Below are 19,996 nucleotides of genomic sequence, written 5' to 3' on the forward strand. Positions count from 1 at the left end.
CCGGCTCACGACCATGGGAGTGGTTCGTATGCACATTATGCATACACCAGCACCCAGGGTGGAGTGCGGGGCTATGTGCAAATTCAGATAGAATTGTGGGTATACCTTCTAAACCGCAACATGTGTCCTCATAACAAGGGCCCTCATCACAAATCGTGCCCGAAGCACAAAATATTGTTCCACATGCCGATGAGTCGGACCTAACAACCCAACGGCAACACTCTAGATAACCTCTTACCTAGACGATGGTTTGTTAGTTGCACACAACCGAGGGTGCGGCCCCTTAGGTGCGAGTTTGATTCCCCCGGCGCCTTAATGCGTCGCCACTGGACTGGTCACTGGCGACTAGCGCAAGGTCAGCGCATCCTCCCTTAGCGAACCCAAGGGGCCGCACCCTCGATTGTGTGCAACTAACAAACCATCGTCTAGGTAAGAGGTCATCTAGAATTCTAGAGTGTTGCCGTTGGGTTGTTATGTCCGACTCATCGGCATGTGGAACAATATTTTGTGCTTCGGGCACGATTTGTGATGAGGGCCCTTGTTATGAGGACACATGTTGCGGTTTAGAAGGTATGCCCGCCTTTCTATCGGAATTTGCACATAGTCCCGCACTCCACCCTGGGTGCTGGTGTATGCATAATGCGCATACGCACCACTCCCATCGTCGTGAGCCGGGGCGATCACATAACGATTCCGATAAGTGTGTTACAGTAGGGAATTACATACAAATAATACTGATGAGCTCGAGTTGATACGGTGACGACCCGTTTCCGAGTTGATACGTGTGCTTACGACCTTAAATCAACTTCAGAGTGGTCATTTGCTTTAGATATTTAATTCTAGCAAAATCAATCATTATTTTATGTTTCACAGCACTTTCAGGAATGAATTAATGTTTGAATATTATGAATCTTCAAACCTGTATAACTCGGTTCAAAGCGATCCTACCGGTTTCGTGCCATACTAACTATTGCTTCAAATGGCTAGCTCTATCGATACATGCCACTTTTTTTTGTTGGCCGGCACTTTGAAAAAAGGCCCAAAAATGTATGGCGCGTGGATGATCTCCTTTGTCCTATAGACAATCATGAATAATAAAATTAAAAAGTAACAGCACTAAAGTTGGGATATTGGTAGATCAAACACAACGGGACAAATGTACTAGTTTGTAGGATTTATAAACTATATTTATCAAGTTTCACATAAACATTTTTACTATACCTAGAATGTTTGTATGTATTTTTATAAAATACACTTTTGATGGTTTCTCTTGGATCCTTGTGTATGTGCTGTGATTAGCGAGCTGTTCTGCCTGAGTTTCAATTAACTGTGTTAGGATATGCCATAATACATGTTTGGATGTTTATTGTGACAGAATAGACTATTGAGATGTTCAAATGAATTTTATTTATAATTACCCTTATAAACAAATATTCTAAATAATTTGTTCAACTATATAAATGAATAGTTAAAATTCTATGTGATTCTATAACAATGTCTCCTATATACACAATTTCTACTAAGCTTTAACTTCATGACTTTCCACTTTCCAAAAGGTCTTTGGCTTCATTAATTTTAGCTGCTATCAGCGGAGAGCCGCCTCGGTCAGGGTGGTTCAACAGCATGATCTTTCTATGTGCATCCCTTATCTGTAATCATCAACATAATAACTATTAGTTAGTATCAAAATAATGTGATGAAATATACTGGGACATTAGGAAACTTGTAGTACCTTGGCTTTACTAGCTGTAGGACTCACTCCCAGGATCAAGGCTGCTTCTCTTTTAGTCATTTTTGGTTCGAAACCACCTTTGTAATATTTAGAGTTAGCAAGACTATCTGCGTCGAATTTTGGAAGATTTCTGACAGCTTCAGCAAATTTTGTGGACGCATTAGGCATTTGTCTAAGGACGTATCGGCCGGCAAAGCCTACTGCGGCCATCCCTAAGCCCGCTAAAATTATTGAACTTGCCTGGAAAATAATTAAATGCTTAGGTTACAGATAAAAATTCTAATTATTACGGGTTTGAGGTTATGTCTAAAATTTTCATTAAAAAAGTAGCACTACTTTAACACTGACCATATTAGTTATTGTAACACAATAACAGTATTTTTAATTTTACTAAACGTTTTAATTTTTATCACACTATTATTGAAAATCAAAATTGTAAATATTACACAAACTGTATGGATTTTTCAGTAAATTTTGACAATCTACTGACAAGACAATTGACAAATACTGACAGTTTAGATTGATATTGTCTATGTTAATAAAAGTAAATAAAAAAGATTACTTCGTAGTTCATTCATTCAGTACATCAAGATTGTCTATTGTTTAATCGATCTGATGTTTAGTTATAGTTGAAAAGAACAATTTACTGTAAAAACACCAATTTATTGGAAAGTAGACCAGAGCTAAACTCAATTTCATCAAAATTCATCTAATTATTTCGTAAATAGTTATTCAGTGCAGTCAAACTCATAACATTTTTTCTAAATAATACTGGCAACACGACTATTCGAAGTGACCAGCCAAATAAAAGTTTAGGAAAAAAAATTGGGCCTTTTCGAAGAGGTTCAACATGGCAGGAGATCAGGCGCAATTTTACCAGTTACTAAATACTTTATTATCAACAGATAACGGCATCAGATCCCAAGCAGAAGTAAGTAATTTCTGTATAATATAGTATGATATATTATTTCCTTGAATGCTGTCGTAATAGCCGGCATTTATTCCTAACATTCTTATGTGGCCTCGTGTCAAAACGTGGTCATGGAGGATGTGTAATATAATTTTTCAAACAATCCAACTAGCATAATATCTCTGCATGTCTTCTATTTATGTCTCTGTTAAGATGAAAATATTTTATGAATTCAAACCAAAGTCACATTTTGTACCCAGATGTTTATTGTGGAAGAACCGCTTCTAACCGCCTAATCTTTGTCGCCGGGCTTTTCGTTTCATGCATGTGGTTACGCCAGCTGAAGATACTTGTATAAAAGTACCACATTATTACAGTACAGTCATGCTAAACATATCTATAAATATTTCACCATGTTTTTACGACAGAATCGCATGGGAATTATTTACACAAATTCCAATCGGGCTAATAGCGCTAAAAATAATATATGAATGTATAAAACATATTTTTTTATTGTATAGTACTTGTAATTAAATTAGTCAAGAATTCTATCTGCTTGAATAGCTGCTATACCTATCTAGCATATGCCAAGTTTTACTTTGTCAAAAGACACAAAGGAAATAATTTATTTTAGTATTATAAGTCGTACATAAGTTCGTCAACAAAGAAAAACATGTCACCATGACAGTGTCAAATCTAAGAGAAACTTCCCCAATTTCAATATTCGCTAAAAACATTAACTAGGACATATAATTTTATTTTCGTATTTTTTTTATTCTACCAGGATGCCTACAACAATATTCCGACTGAGACAAAAGTGATCCACTTGGTGGGTGCAATTCAAAATGCCGATCTTGGTGAAGAGGGAAGGCAGACAGCCGCCGTGCTGCTGCGCCGGCTGTTCAGCGCTGAATTCTTTGAGTTCTTTCCAAAGCTGCCATTTGAACAGCAGACAGCGCTCAGAGAACAGCTCCTTCTCACACTGCAGATGGAAGTCAGCCAGCAGTTGCGACGCAAGGTTATATGCCATTTTAACCATACTAGTAATTGAATAGTTGCCAGTGGGTGTGTGCTCATAAACTGGGTAATTTACATGCTGAGTCAGCAGACTGTGAAACCTGTACATGCCATAGTTGTTGTACCATAACTGTATTATGAGGCCAGCACATTTCTTTAGATCACTGTACCACAAGAAATTGATGAAATTATCTTGTAGCATAGGTACATACATTTTTTATCAATATTGTGTGCTATGTTAAGATTTTATCTCAGCTTTAGGATTACTCCTATCATATCTTTGACTACTTAAATTGTATTTTTGGTACTTCCCTTTCCAGCTGTGTAACTCTTAATTGGAATGTTGAGTCATGCACAGTGAATCAGTTTGGTACATTTAATCTAATTTCATCCTATATTTAGTACTAACCCAGTGGGTGAGTCATTGCATACCAACTAGTTACAAAGAAGCCATAAAAAAGTCATCAATAGATTGTTATCTATTGTGTTAATTGTGGATGCTAGGCTTGTTTGCTGAAGAAATTCTTTTAAATATTATAAAATTATGTGTGAAAATATATTAATATTGCATGTGTTTTCCGAAGAAAATTATTTATTAAATGTACACCTAGGTACATAATATCTATTAGTCATTGGTATATTGATAACATGTGATTGAGTTGTGCATTCACTCAATTAAGGTCAGAGGTTTTCTGATTTGTTAATAATGAGATAATGATAGTCACTATGTTAATTAGAATTATACTCTGTTTGGAAGATTCAAGAAATTTTCACTAAGGTTTTTCTGTAGGGGAAATCCATGTGACTTAGTTTAACCTATATCATTTTTTGCTTTCTTCTTAGTTTTTCGCAATACTTACGATTTGTCTATTGCCTTGTTTCTAATGTTAAGTATATTTTTTTTTTAGATCTGTGATGTAGTATCAGAATTGGCAAGAAATCACATTGATGATGATGGCGTTAACCAATGGCCTGAATTTCTACAGTTTATGTTCAATTGTGCTGGTGCACAAGATCCCAACCTACAAGAGGCTGGTATTAGGATGTTCACGTAAGTTATTTAATTCTAGATCTATGTCAGATAACACATTTTAATCCAGCAAGAGATTAGTATGTGTATTCCAAAATTGTGCACATATTTACATGTCACATTTATTTTAGAAATGTGGTATTGCCAACATGTGCTATAACAAACTGGGAATTTCGCTAACATCATCCTCTTAATAGGATGAAGTTTGATAGTAGTTCTCCAGACATTTTATGTCAATTACATTTCTATCAAGTTAATGAGAAGTTTTATAGTTTTCTTAGATTTAATACTATTGGCTTATTGCCAAGATATAAACAGTGTGGGCCTTCCATAAATTCTAGTCTAGATTAAAGTCATTAGTTTTTTTTCGAAGTGTTACGTTAATAGAGTAATTGATGTTATTAGGTCAGTGCCTGGTGTGTTTGGGCACCGTCAGAATGAGAACTTGCCAGTGATCAAACGCATGCTGCTGTCTGCTCTCCAGTCCAGCTCTGAGGCTCTTCGCACCCAAGCCGTGAAGGCCGTGGGCGCTTTCATACTGCTTCACGACAAAGAGCCTGCCATACACAAACATTTCAGTGATATTCTTGTCCCATTGATGCAGGTATGTGTGAAATATTGAAAAAAAAATCTTTATTGTGTAATTTATATTGCAAAAGCCCCATTGGCTGAGATAAGTCTTCATGTTTCTATGTACATAAGATTCTCACATGGATCAAATAATGAAAAACATTAGATCGCATTTTTAAGTATTTAGTACATGGCTTGTATTTGGCACAAGGCTTATTCTTAATTCCATATTTGTTGTACTAATGAAAATGTACAAACTTGTTTTATAGAATTCCTGTGTTAGTATTTGATAAACAATTGTAAAGGTCAATTCAACAATTCGTTTATAATGGCTGAGTATAATATACTACTACATAAATTGTTGACCACTTGTGATTCAAAGCATTGTGTAGTTATTACAATTTGTTCTATATTTAGACTGCATGTACTTGATAGGTGATTTTTATCTCTCATTGTATTGATACCATTTGAAAATCCGACACACAACTGATACTATTTAAAATGAGATGTATCTTCGGTGGGCGTTAATTTTGTAATTTTTACGTGGCAATTACAATAACTAAAAATCCATTGTTTTTTTATGTAGACAGGTGTAACTGAAATGCCTAAGAGAAAATCAATTGGATCAATTATGGACAAATCTTGCGATATAATATGTTTATTATGAAGCACATATTTACATACTCATTTTCATGTAGAATGTGGTATTGCCAACATGTGCAAGAACAAATTGGGAATTTCGCTAACATCATCCTTTAAATAGGATGGAGTTTGATAGTAGTTCTCCAGACATTTCAACTTCGTAGTTACGTAACATTAACTTGCGATTACAAAACATTATCAATGTATAAATATGTTTTCAACAGGTTATCGTTCAATCGATTGAGAAGAGTGATGACGACTCTGCACTAAAAGTGCTTATTGAGTTAGCTGAGTCTGCACCAAAATTCCTGAGACCACAACTGGAGCCTATTTTCCATGTTTGCATAAAGGTTTGTAGATTTTACACAATGTTCGCAACATATTACACATTTTGATATTACTGCTTGATTTTTTCTGTACAATTTAACAGACTTATTAAATGTTTGGTTGTACCCAGATCGTAGGTGACAAAGATGCTGAGGACAACTGGCGGCAGCTGGCGCTGGAAGCGATGGTGACGCTCTGCGAGACAGCGCCCGCCATGGTGCGCAAGCAAGTGCCGAAGGGCGTGTGCACTCTCACGCCGCTCGTGCTCGAGATGATGTGCGAGCTCGACGACGAGCCTGACTGGTCCCTCAAGGACGACGCCGCTGAAGATGACAATGAACAGTCAGTATATTAATTTTAAAGTTTTAGCTATTTATAAATCGAGGGGTAAGTTTCTGTTTCTTGGCTGCAACACTCTTGTTTTAGTCACATAGAAACTTACGAGATCAAATATCGAGATAATTAGCACTCTATGTTCCTTATACATTTGGGTGTCAGTCCCTTGATAACAAATACAATTTGATTATAATGAAATATCTTTATCAACAGAGAGTCCAAGTATAAGCCCAATTATTTACATAGAAAAATTATTGTTACAGAAACTATGTAGCTGCTGAATCAGCTCTTGACCGCATGTGCTGTGGGCTCGGTGGCAAGATCATGTTGAGTTTGATCGTGGGCCAGGTGCCTGAAATGTTGCAATCCCAAGATTGGAGGCGCCGCCACGCTGCGCTTATGGCCGTCTCTTCGGCCGGCGAAGGTTGTCATAAGCAGATGGAACAGATGCTTGACCAAGTTGTCTCTGCTGTGCTTAACTATCTTACTGACCCTGTAAGTATTAGTATGACTATTAAACCACATTTTGAAGAATAATATCAAATATGTTCATGACACAATACAAATGTTTCAGCATCCTCGTGTCCGTTACGCCGCATGTAACGCCGTTGGTCAGATGTCGACTGACTTTGCCCCAGTGTTTGAAAAGAAATTCCACGACAAAGTTGTCCCCGGGCTCTTGATGGTGCTTGATGACAATGCTAACCCTCGCGTGCAGGTAATATACATTATTATTTGAAGTGTAAAGCATTTTTTACAATGGATTTTCCAATGTTAATTTTATTATTTGTCTGTTAGGCTCATGCTGCTGCAGCTCTTGTAAACTTCAGTGAGGATTGTCCCAAACCAATTCTCACTCAATACCTTGATCCTCTGATGTGCAAGCTTGAAGTAATCTTGACCACAAAATTCAAAGAGGTAAGAAAAAAATCCAATCTGTTATTTGGTTGTACCCAATGTTCGTTAGTGATATGCCTATAACTCAAGGTCCATCACTTCCATAACATTGGGAGAACAAATTGTGGCGTTTGCTCCATTTCTTTCTTGATAGAAAGTTAGGGATCTCAGTTCACATACATTTAAACATTTTATATTTTATCTGTATCATATATTATGCAAATAAAATATTGAACTAAACATGGTGTACTTAATATGTTTTAGCTGGTTGAACGCGGCACCAAGCTTGTGCTAGAACAAATTGTCACAACGATCGCGTCTGTGGCCGACACTGTAGAAAAAGATTTCGTTATATACTATGACCGCTTGATGCCTTGCCTCAAGTACATCATCGCTAACGCCACCACTGACGACTTCAAAATGCTTCGTGGAAAAACAATCGAGTGTGTCAGCCTTATTGGTATGTTCATTTTAATAAGAAAAATGTCATTGATTACATTTTTAGTGTAAGATTTGATTTCGTGTTGCTTCATTATTGATGTAGCTACTGAAATCTTACAAGATTAAATATCAAGATAATTAGCGCGTGATGTTCCTTATACATTTATGTGTCAGTCCCTTGATAACATTGGAAATATTGTAATATTTTGTTATCATTATTATTGTCAATTCAGTTCTTAAAATTGCATGTTAAAGACTGGATGGGAACTTAAAACAGAGTTATAATCGAACAGTAATAAATAAATTATAATTATTTGAATTGTAGGTTTGGCTGTCGGTGAAGAAAAGTTCACATCAGATGCATCTGAAGTGATGGATTTACTGCTGAAGACCCACACTGAAGGAGAACAGCTTCCAGCTGATGACCCACAAACTTCATACCTTATCTCTGCCTGGTCACGAATCTGCAGAATTATGGGTAAACCACATTTTATAGTACTTACCAGAATTTTATTATACCTGCATCAATATAGGTCTATTATTACAAAAATTACAAAGTTTCTTCTTCTTGGCTTCATTCAGCTCATATTGTCCAATGTTCGTTAGTGATACACTTACATTATAAAGTGCATCACTTCCATATCATTGGTAGATTAAATGTGACATTTGCTCCATTTCTTTCCTGTCCTATAGAAAGTAAGGGATCTCAGTTCACAGACATACATATATAAGTGGAAATTAATCAGTCTAGTGTTAAAATACGTGCCATTATTTACTATAATAATATTTCTTTAGGCAAGAAATTCGCTCAATACCTTCCAATGGTGATGGAACCCGTCATGCGCACTGCTGCCATGAAACCCGAGGTAGCGTTGCTGGACAACGACGACCTAGAGACCATCGAAGGTGACCTTGACTGGCATTTCGTCACGCTTGGCGAACAACAAAATTTCGGCATCAAAACTGCTGGTATGACTTTGTTTTCCTCATAACAGATTTTTGACAGATATTATTCATTTGAGGTGAGCATTAAATAATATTTTCTATTATCAGGTCTTGAAGACAAAGCTTCCGCCTGCGACATGCTTGTGTGCTATGCTCGGGAACTGAAGGAGGAATTCGCCGAATATGCTGAAGATGTAGTAAAACTAATGGTGCCTATGCTGAAATTCTATTTCCACGACAATGTGCGCACGGCGGCAGCAGAGTCCCTCCCGTACTTGCTGGAGTGTGCTCGCATCCGCGGCCCGCAGTACATCCAGGGCATGTGGGCTTACATCCTGCCTGAACTGCTTAAGGCCATCGACTCTGAACCTGAGCAAGAAGTACAAGTAGAACTTCTTAACAGCCTTGCTAAGGTAATACGACTTATTAATTTAAGTATTATAACCATTTCAGAGTATTTTATCTACCACTCTTGTGGTCCAAATGATGTAGATTAATACGGGTATTTAAGTATTGAAATGCTAATTTGGTTGCTTATTTTTCTAGTGCATTGAGCTGCTTGGTGCCGGATGTCTATCTGATGAGATGATGACTGAGGTATTACGAATCCTTAACAAACTACTCACTGAACACTTCGAACGCGCCACTGAACGTCGTCAAAAACGTGCCGATGAGGACTACGATGAGGTACGCTTTTCACCTCATAATTTCGCTCAGTTCAATCTTTTTTATTTCTTTTCTAACATTTCTTTTTGATAACCAGGTCGTCGAGGAACAACTGGCTGACGAAGACAATGAAGACGTCTACGGTCTATCGCGCGTCGCCGACGTTTTGCACGCCCTCATGTCGGCATACAGGGAAAGCTTTTTCCCACACCTCGACAATCTCCTGCCCCATTTGGTTCAGCTGCTGGCACCCGCTCGCCCATACTCGGACCGTCAGTGGGCTATATGTATTTTCGACGACGTCATCGAATTCGGAGGTGAGGGTTAAGAGACTTCAGTCACGCGTCTTAAAAATAATAAAGATCTTCGAGATCATTATTCGGATTTCCGGGGAGTATGAATTAAAATACGGACGTTCCGCAGGTCCCGCGTGCGTGAAATACCAAGACATATTCCTGGAGCCGATGCTGAACGGGCTGCGCGAGTCGGAAGCGGAGGTGCGGCAGGCGGCGGCGTACGGCTGCGGCGTGCTGGCGCAGTTCGGCGGCGCCGCCTTCGCGGGCGCCTGTGCCCGCGCCGTGCCGCTGCTCGCCGCGCTGGTCGCCGAGCCCGACTCGCGCTCCGTCGAGAACCTCAACGCCACCGAGAACGCCATCTCCGCCGTCGCCAAGATCATCAAGTATAACCACTCGCAGATCGACAGGGATGAAATTATCAGGCATTGGTGAGCTTCCCGACCTTCTGACTTATATTATCGCTGGAGAGATGCGATGGCGTACATATCATATTTGTGGTTTGTTACTTCGCCGTTGTAATTTAAGTTTATCGATTGTTAGGTTGACATGGTTGCCCGTGACCGAGGACACCGAAGAAGCGCCTCATGTATACTCGTTGCTGTGTGAATTGGCTGCGAGTGGTCATGCGGCACTGGCTTCGCCCGACGCGCCACAGCGCGTTATCGCCACGCTCGCCGAAGCATTCCTCAGGGACGCCGTGCCCTCTGATAACCCAGTTTTCGCGCAGATGGTAGCTCTCGTCAGACAAATACAGGTAGGAAGAAATTATAAATTACGATTATTATGCAATTTCGATGTTATTTTATAGCTTCTGTTCTTGATGAACGGTCTCCCTGAAGCTCGTCCATTGGTTTCTATTTCTATCTGCATTAAATTATGAGTCAGTATAAATAAAAAAATCGCACTATGTTGAGATGAAATAAAAATGTATGTTACGTTAATTTTCAGGGCAACGCAGAGCTTTTCAATTCGGTTCTCATGCAGCTGAGCAACGAGCACAAGGAGGCGCTGCAGTTGGCACTGTCTACATAGTGGCCGCGTGCTCCCGCTCCACATATTTATTACCCGCCACACGTCACACTCTCGGCACACAGCGCTCATCCGTTGCCAGTCACGCACTCCTCGTCACGCCCCTCTCTTCATCGTTACTAACTCACACATTGACCGCCTGGATGACATCCTTAATGTGTTATGTATAAAACTTTGTAATGATAAAACAACAATATTGTCATTAGACGTTTTATGAAATTACTGATTCAGAGAAATTATATTGTAACAAAAAAATAACGAGGTCTTTTCCTTTCGAGGATTATTTTCCTTCGATCTCACTCAGCAAGATATCAGTTGGGCTTAACTTAAATTGCTGTGATATATTTTTATACTAATTTTTGAAGTTAACTTCGTGCTTGAGCCATTAAAGTGTTAGTACCTCTTTGAGCATATTCATTGTCTTTATATGTAGTTGTTTTTCTTAATGTTGGTATTTTGTAAGCAACTATGATGGGGATGGTCCAATTATTTTATGATAAAAGAAAAGAAGTATTTAAAAAGGTTATAAAAGTTAATTACGAGTGTTATGCATATACGCATTATGTACAGCTTTTCGTGTTATGCTGAGGTTGTATCAGCAGTAAAATATTTAATGGTATATGTTATTTCTCGATATTTAAAGGCTGTTTTTATAACCGTAACTTTATTTCTTTGTAGGAGGCTCTTTATTGTAGCTGTTGCGTTTTACGTATCAAATCAAAATGTATTGGGCCTAAAGGCAAAATTAGGTATATATTGCTGTTTGAACATTTCACGTGTACTCGGTGTTTTCTTTAATATTATGAAAATAAATGTTTTTGGAAAGAATTGGGCCGTCTGCATTTATGTTTTATTAAATAGTTTGCCATATTTCGGCTACGATGGGAATTTGGTGGCTGTATCTCGCAATGGACGAGGCGTCATGTCTGTTTATAAGAAATAATTTTATTCAATAAAATATATAATTATTATATATACATTTCTTTGTTTAACTAAAATAAAAGTTATTTGACATTACTTTTCGTTTTTATGAATATTAAAAACCATGCCCTGAATTCTTCGTCAATGAGCAACGAAGAGAGAACATTAAATTATAATTGGGTAAACATATGTAGTTAATTCCAATTAAATTTAATTACAACAGCAATTTATATGACAAAGACGCTTGACAGATTTCTTTGGATTCAACTTTTGGAGGTTTTGCTTAAGTGTAAAGGCGGAAACATAACACGCGACCCCATCTGATAAAACGTAATGCGTGTTGAGTTCATTAGACGGAAACATTAAAACGCGACGACATCCGATGAAATGCGATGCATGTTGTGTCGAATCAAATGTATTGTTTTCTTATTTTCTATAGACTAGAAACACTGAACATCCGACGTGACATCATACGCGCACACGCCACCCGTGCTAGGTCGGCGTGTTGTCCATGGTGGGGGTAAACACGCCACCCGACGCCACGCGTCAGTCGTTCGAGGACTGTAACAGATCACGTATAATTTTTTCCCTATTCTTCATACTGAACGGTAAAATCGTTTCAGCCAAAATTTTTTTTGCATAAATTTAGAGAAATGACTGACGAACAACTAATTGAGCAGGTGAAACAATATCCTGTACTATATGATACGAATTTAGCTATATACAAGGATCATTCTCTTAGAAATGATGCATGGGAAGAAATTGCCGAGCAAACGAAAACACGCGGTAAGTTTCATTAAAATATTATTTATTACCCAAAATAAATTGTTATTGTTTACGAATATGTTCTTGCAGTAACTTTTGGGAGAGTAGCATGATTTTAATTTTGTTTACCACTCATCTCAACACCATGTTGCCACGCAAAGGCGCCTAAATAGTTAAGGCCCATTTAGACGGGGAGAGTTTCTCGTCTCGAAGATACGATTATCGAAAGAATATAAAACATTTTTTTCGTCTAAACATTCGCTCTCCTCGCTCGTTGCTTTGGGCGAGAATTGCCTTGCAATGGAATATTATTATGTCCGTGTAAACATAATTTCAAAGCAATAATCGTATTTCGAGATTTTATGCCATTTCCTACCATGAGTGCAGTGAAAAGAAGAAAAGGTGTTGGGTTAAAAATGGATAGCTAGAAGAAATGATTTGGGAGCATCTAACACGTTGTGCCTTGAATTACAATTGGACGATGAAAAGACATTCAAAAATATGTTTCGGGTTACGAAAACTCAACTCAAAATTATATTTACTTCAAGAAATTGGACCATCTATACAAAAAAGTAATACAAATATGCGTCAAGCTATACCCGCTCCTACAAAATTGGAAATACCTAACTTTAAAATATTTGGCTACAGGAGATTCATTTCAAACATTATCAGAAATATTTAGAGTACCTAGGTGTACCATAAGTTACTTTTTGGTAAAAGTTCTGCAAGCTATTTACACAGCATTGGAGGATTAAGGTATGAATAAAACACGATTAATTTCAAAATCACTTAACTATCAATTGATTATCTAAGTATTTATTCAAAATCAGTCTTACTTTAATAAGGTAGATTACAAAACAAATAAATGGCAATTAGCTTATAATAAATCAACTTAATATAGAGATATTTGGAAAAAAAAAATTATTGTGCAATCGTTGAATCATTTGGAAAGTCATCTTGCATGCTTGAATTCCACCACTGTGTGTCGCTATCAGTTCTCGAAAATGGAGAATCGGGCATCGGAGTTCACATCGGAGTTCATCGGATCACTAAACTCGAATGCCAAATCTCGCACTAAAAACGATTCAAACTGATTTGTACGATACTCGTATCACCTTGAAAATATACAAGTTGAGATTATCGTAAGCAACAATCTGCTTACTATACCTTCGTTGTGTAAACGAACATAAGCAATAATCGCCTAGCGATAAGTCATAAGCGAATCTCGTATGACATAATCGTAGGCGAGATTTTAGTTCTTGCCTGTATGTAAACATTTTGATACGATTGTGTTATGGCGATTATTGCTTGTGATAGTAGCGTATAGTTTCTCGTTCGGAACCGTACGAGAAACTATCCCCGTCTAAATGGGCCTTTATGTGAGCATCATGTTGCCAGAATAAATTGTCAATCTTGTCTAGTTGAACTGCAATGGAACCAGCAAAAATGTGTCATCTTGATGAGTCTTGATCTCAATATGCCAAAAGCATTAACTATCCATATATTTGAATATGTTATTGGGTTTATTCTTATTCTTACGAACATCACGCTTGCTGCAGGGTCACATTAAAAAAAGTTTCAAGGGAAAAACTTCAGCTGCGACAATCAAATGTGACAGTGGTTCTGAATAAGGAGTTAATTGGTTTAGGAGTGTGTAGTTGTAATCTTCCATCTTGTAAGTACAGCCTAAGACTGTTTATATCTGATAATCCGACGTATATGACTAAAAATCTATACTTTGGATCTACTTAAGCCAGAAGCTAGGAGTCAGGACGAGTAATGATCGCGTGTTTTCCCCCTAGTGTCCCAAAGCAATTGGGGAACGTCCAGTAATTTCTCTAACCATTTTCAGATGGTTCCAACGTTTTGGCTTATGAATTGGACCCTAACCTTTGTCTTGTACTATTTCTCGTACGGTAGGTACTGATTCCCATTCAATCACCATGCAATAGTTGAATCCTAACGATCGAATGAACTTCCTGTAGCCAAAAACTTACAGAAACTAAACAATATAACAGAAAACACTTAACAGAAAATAAACAATATAATTATATTTTGTTTTAGTTGATGACATAAAAAATAAATGGGGAAAATTAAGGAACTGCTTTACCAATGCATTAAAAAGACGTCGGAAGAAGAGTGGTCATGAAGCAATTATTATAGTTCCTTGGAAATTTCAAAAACAAATGGATTTTTTATTGCCACATATTAAAAGGAAACCCACAGTTACAAGCTTAAGCAATACAAATATTGACGATTCAACACAAGATTCTGAATTGCAATTTTCTGAAGATTCTGCACCTGCTTCTCCTACTATTCTTCCGACATCAAGAAACTCTTCAAGGGCATATGCTGCAAGTTTTTCTCCGAGACGTACAAACGAAAATGATAATGACAATAATTATTTATTAAAAGAAATGGTTCACATTATGAAAGCGTCGCAGAACATAACACAGAAGAGATCAGCAACTGATGTGGACGAAAATGACTATTTCTTTTTGTCAATGAGTAAGCAACTAAAAAAGTTACCTGAAACAGACCAGGCTGATATAAAATTTCAATTACACAAGCTGATAAACAATGCGGAAATGAATATGTTTAAAAATCGTGAACAAATTCTCAATACTCCGGTTAATGTTACTCTAATTGAAAACAAAAGAAAACAGAATCAGCCAGCATAGCTTACTTTGTCATTTTATTTTTACGTTCTTTAAAAACACTTCTTCCTCGGCTTCTTTTTTCTTATTTTCCATCACATTTATTTTAGTCAGCAATAAAAAAAAACATGCAGTAAGTGGTTTAAAATGTAAATTAACCATCAATTGTTAAACCAGAACAGGGTACATACCTACCAGAAGAGGAAAACGCACAGCTGAATAACTAATGATTCAATCATCAGCCAAACCTCTCTACCATCTAAATAAATATTATTGGACGACTCACACACGGTCATCTGATTTCAAACTAAGTAGGTACCTACCTAGAGTTTGTACTAAGGATAACTGATAATCCTTTAAGATATGTGTGGTGGGTTCGATTCCCACCTGGGACAAGTCTTTGATCACGAGCATTTAATTTTGTTCTGAGCCATCGGTCGTCAATTTATCTATATAAGTACGTATTTAGAAGTACCGTAAAACGGGGTGAATAGAATTCGCGGGGTGAATAGAAAAAAAATCAGGAAAGTTTTCAAGCCCAATGTTTGAGTACTCCTCGTTTAAGAATTTTGTTCAAATTTGAAATGATTACACGTCGATATTACTTCTCTGCGGTGTCATAATTGTTTAAATGTTTAAATTGATATTTATACCCAAAAAATTGCTTCAAAGTCAACCGTCCTCGAATGCCTTAATGGTCCATACATTTTTTTCAAAACTTTGGATTTAAAGTGGAATTTCTTTTCTAATGAGTTGTTTGGAGTGTTTATCTCTTTAGGTGTATATTTATCTATAAAAATACAATATTGTTAACTGAAAAAACGTTTTAAAACACAATTTTTCCATTCACCCCTTTGGTCGTTTCGATTCACCCCTATCGCTGGGTGAATAGAAATTGACCATTTTTTTAATGAAATATCGTAAAACTATGCATATTTTTGGACAAATATGGTTTTAACTCTTTCTTCATGGCGCCGGACATGATATAAAACAACCTGACAATAAAAATAACAAGTTATTCGCTACAAATTTTTAGGACAAAGTTGAAAATTGTTTCTATTCACCCCGTTTTACGGTATATAAGTATGTTCATCAGTTATTTGATTACCATTGGCATAGGCCTTTTGAGCCACGAAGGAATATGCACTAATTAATACAGGCCAATGATGATGATGATTATCCTAGTACAAGCTTTGCTTTGTTTGGAGACAAATGACCGTTTGAGAGTTGACCAATGATATTTATTTATTTACGTATACTTATGTACTCCTGAAGACTTAATTTTTTCTTGAGCCTTGATACTTAAATAGTATCATATTATTATGCACCCAAAATTTCCTCCAAGTCTACTTCAAAGTCCGCATTTGTATCTATTAAATTCGTAGTACAGTTGTTAAGCGAAGGGAGGCTGTAATTTTATTGTGGTCGAGCCAAAGTAATCCAAATGAATATGCTCATCATAGTTTTAGTGTGGCAGCACTGAGCATTTTTCTGCGGTGTAGACTTTTTGGCGGGCTTTTGAACTACTAAGGCGCGAATTTTTAAATAATTTTCAAAAATTATTTCTCTTATTATTTCCATTCCAATTCAATTGTAAATAGTGTAAATATTTAAATAGTTGTATATATTTCAACATTAATATATAATGCCGGATGGAGATGGCGACGATCCAGGTGGAGGGGTCGAAAAGAGGAAGGTTCCGAATCGGAATCAAGGAGGACCAGATGAGTTCTACAAAACATTTATTAAACCCGAATACAAAAGAATGTTTGCTGAAAGTGCGGTGAGTGGCGAGTTTTCCGTATTTGTCGAGGGCCTCCGAGAATCGGAAAAAATAGGAAATGTTAATCCTATTATCACAACAAATTTATTTAAAAATGACATCAAGGGAATCACGAACATTAAAAGAATTAATCCCAATAAGATTTGCGTTACCTTTTCGCAATCAAACAATGCCAACAATTTTATAAAAAATGAAGCTTTTCTAAGCAAGCATCAATTCAAGGCATTTATTCCAGCTTCGGCAGTAGAATGCATCGGTGTCTTGAAATTTGTACCCACAAGTATAAGTAATGCTGAATTATTTAAGAAATTGAGCTCAAGATATGAAATAATAGCAGTCCGTAGATTTACAAAAAAAGAAAATGGTGAATTGAAACCATATAAAACAGTTTCTTTAACATTTTTGTCGAATGTTCTTCCAGAATATGTATACTTGGATTTGTTTAGATTTAAAGTACACGAGTATCATGCTCCATTATTACAATGTTTTAAGTGTTTTAAATTCAACCATGGTGCCAAAATCTGCAAAAATAGTCAAAAATGCTCAATTTGCACTGAGGAGCATCACTTTTCAGAATGTGTAAATAAAAATAATATTAAATGCATTAATTGTCAAGGTCCACATCTAGCTATTTCCCGAGAATGTCCTATTAAGAGGCAAAAAATTGAAGCTAAGAAAAGTAAAACGTATGCCAATGTTATTTCTGGCAATTATAGAAATAATAATATAAGTAACTACGAAAGGAACTTTCCTCAAATTTCTACTGTAACTAAAACCAATACTAAAACTTCTAATCCTGCTTCTCTTGCTTCCGTAGTAAGTCGTAAACCTTCACCTATTCCCACTGCCGCATCAACTAAATCTGAAACAATTTCCAACGAAAGATTGATTAACGAAATTATTAATAACGATTTTATCAGAAAAGGTCTTATCGGGGCGCTTATTTCAATAGGCAATGAAAATAGGGCCATTACTAGCAACGTCATACAAGATATTTTAATTAAAACTTTTAAAACTTAATCATGGATAAGTCTTACATAAGAATATCACAATTTAATGTTGAAGGTATTATTAACAAAAAACCCCTTTTAATAAATTTTTTAAAAGACAACAATATTGATATTTGTTTACTCAATGAAATTTGGCTAAAAGATAAACCCGATTTTTTTATTACTGGTTACAATTTCATTAAACAGATAGGCCTTAATGGTAGAGGTGGCGTAGCAATTTTGATTAAAGACATTTACAAATATTCTACAATACATATCCCATTTTATGATTATTTACAGTCTGTAGCCATATCTCTAGTAACTTTACATGGAAACTTGACCATACTGTGTTCCTACTGTCCTCCCCCAGGGGGCAATAGTTCTAGATTTAGGGGTAGGAAACTTAAACAGATAATAAATAGATTACCTAGACCACTCCTATTTTCTGGAGACCTAAATGCTCATCATGTAGCATTTGGCTGCCACAGAAGTGACAGTCGTGGAAATGAAATATATAATATCTTAGATGAATGTGACTTGTGTATACTTAACTCAGGTTCCCCTACTACAGTAGGCAGGAGTACCCATATGCCCTCAGCAATTGACCTATCATCTGTCAGCCCATCTCTGGCCCCAATGTGTAGCTGGATGGTTCATGATGATCCTATGGGAAGCTATCATTACCCTACAATTTTGGATATCCAAACCTCCATTGATAAATATCAGTTAGGAGAACCGGTAGATCGTTATTTATATAGTAAAGCTGATTGGAATAAATACAACTCTTGCTCAGAGAAAATATATAATTATATTAGTATTCAGGACACAGATCCTCTTAAACTATATGGCGACTTTTGTAATTTTTTAAATACTATTAAAGAACAATGTGTTCCTAAAATTGTGAAATCTTCCCAATCTATTATGAAAAAGCCAGTTCCATGGTGGGATTCAGAATGTGCTGAAGCAGTTAAAAACAGTAAACAAGCTTTAAATTACTATAGGTCAAATCCAAGTTTAGATAATTTTATAAATTATAAAAAAATAGATGCCATGAAAAAAAGATTATTAAAGGAAAAAAAGAAACAAAGTTGGACCAATTTATGCGAGTCATTTAATAGATTCACACCAATTACTACTATTTGGAATTACATTAGAAAATTTAAAAGGCTATCACTTGGTAATAGACACCGTAATGATGACTGGATTCCCTCATTCTTCGATAAATTTGCTTCTCCGATTGACCCTGTAAATTCCGAAAATAATGAATTATTAAATCAATATTTCTCCCAGAGTAGTAATGTAACCACAAATTTTCTGATTGCCCCATTTACTTGGCAAGAGTTTAACACTGCTCTGCTGCATAGAAAAGATACATCTCCTGGACTAGATGATTTTCCTTACATTATGATACGCAATTTGCATAAAAATGCTAAAGAAGTATTGTTAAATATTTTTAACATACTATGGGACAAGCAAATTATACCACAAGCTTGGAAAACACAATGTGTTATTCCAATTTTAAAACAAGATAAGCCTCCTAATCACTTCAACTCATATAGACCTATATCATTAGCCTCTTGTATAGGTAAGCTCTTTGAAAATATTTTGAAAACCAGATTAGACTACTTTGTAGAATCAAATAACCTCTTACCTAATCAGCAGTTTGGGTTCAGGAAAGGTCGTAGTGCAGTAGAAAGTTTTACTTCTTTGATTTCAGATATAAAAAGTTCTTTTCATAGCCACTCTTCTACTGTTTGTGTCTTCCTTGATATCCAAGGTGCTTTTGATAATGTGATTCCTTCCACTTTAATTGGCATATTGTGCGATATTGGCATTCCTGGAAAATTTTGTAAGTGGATTTATAACTTTCTTTATGATAGAACAATGTATGTTAAATTCAATAACATTCTACATGGTCCTAGACATGTATACAAAGGAACAATGCAGGGTGCGATCTTATCACCTTTGTTGTATAATTTATACACTAGTCAAATTAATAAATATCTAAATAATTCAAATGTCAACTTCTTACAGTTTGCTGAT

At 36.4% G+C, this 19,996-nt stretch overlaps 2 protein-coding genes and 1 long non-coding RNA gene across 3 annotated transcripts; 2 read left to right on the forward strand and 1 right to left on the reverse strand.

The window, feature by feature from the left end:
* Positions 1 to 1,384: 1,384 nt before the first annotated feature.
* LOC142980365 (mitochondrial import inner membrane translocase subunit TIM14) lies at positions 1,385 to 2,232 on the reverse strand. The gene is made up of 3 exons (XM_076125696.1): positions 2,081 to 2,232; positions 1,733 to 1,972; positions 1,385 to 1,649 (listed from the first exon to the last, which is right to left on the reverse strand). Exons 1-3 carry the CDS (start codon positions 2,081 to 2,083, stop codon positions 1,533 to 1,535), a joined length of 360 nt encoding a protein of 119 aa, XP_075981811.1. The 5' UTR covers positions 2,084 to 2,232; the 3' UTR covers positions 1,385 to 1,532.
* A 272-nt stretch (positions 2,233 to 2,504) lies between these two features.
* Karybeta3 (karyopherin beta 3) lies at positions 2,505 to 11,855 on the forward strand. Its single transcript, XM_076125702.1, has 18 exons — positions 2,505 to 2,663; positions 3,427 to 3,660; positions 4,568 to 4,710; positions 5,095 to 5,293; positions 6,126 to 6,251; positions 6,359 to 6,570; positions 6,828 to 7,059; positions 7,139 to 7,282; positions 7,363 to 7,482; positions 7,726 to 7,921; positions 8,228 to 8,380; positions 8,698 to 8,871; positions 8,956 to 9,260; positions 9,394 to 9,534; positions 9,611 to 9,830; positions 9,937 to 10,237; positions 10,350 to 10,563; positions 10,758 to 11,855. Exons 1-18 carry the CDS (start codon positions 2,583 to 2,585, stop codon positions 10,839 to 10,841), a joined length of 3,279 nt encoding a protein of 1,092 aa, XP_075981817.1. The 5' UTR covers positions 2,505 to 2,582; the 3' UTR covers positions 10,842 to 11,855.
* A 1,920-nt stretch (positions 11,856 to 13,775) lies between these two features.
* LOC142980383 (uncharacterized) lies at positions 13,776 to 15,254 on the forward strand. Its single transcript, XR_012959881.1, has 2 exons — positions 13,776 to 14,199; positions 14,589 to 15,254. It is a non-coding gene; the product is annotated as an uncharacterized LOC142980383 (long non-coding RNA).
* Positions 15,255 to 19,996: the final 4,742 nt, after the last annotated feature.

This window comes from Anticarsia gemmatalis, chromosome 2 (assembly GCF_050436995.1).
Source record: "Anticarsia gemmatalis isolate Benzon Research Colony breed Stoneville strain chromosome 2, ilAntGemm2 primary, whole genome shotgun sequence".
Classification (NCBI taxonomy): domain Eukaryota; kingdom Metazoa; phylum Arthropoda; class Insecta; order Lepidoptera; family Erebidae; genus Anticarsia; species Anticarsia gemmatalis.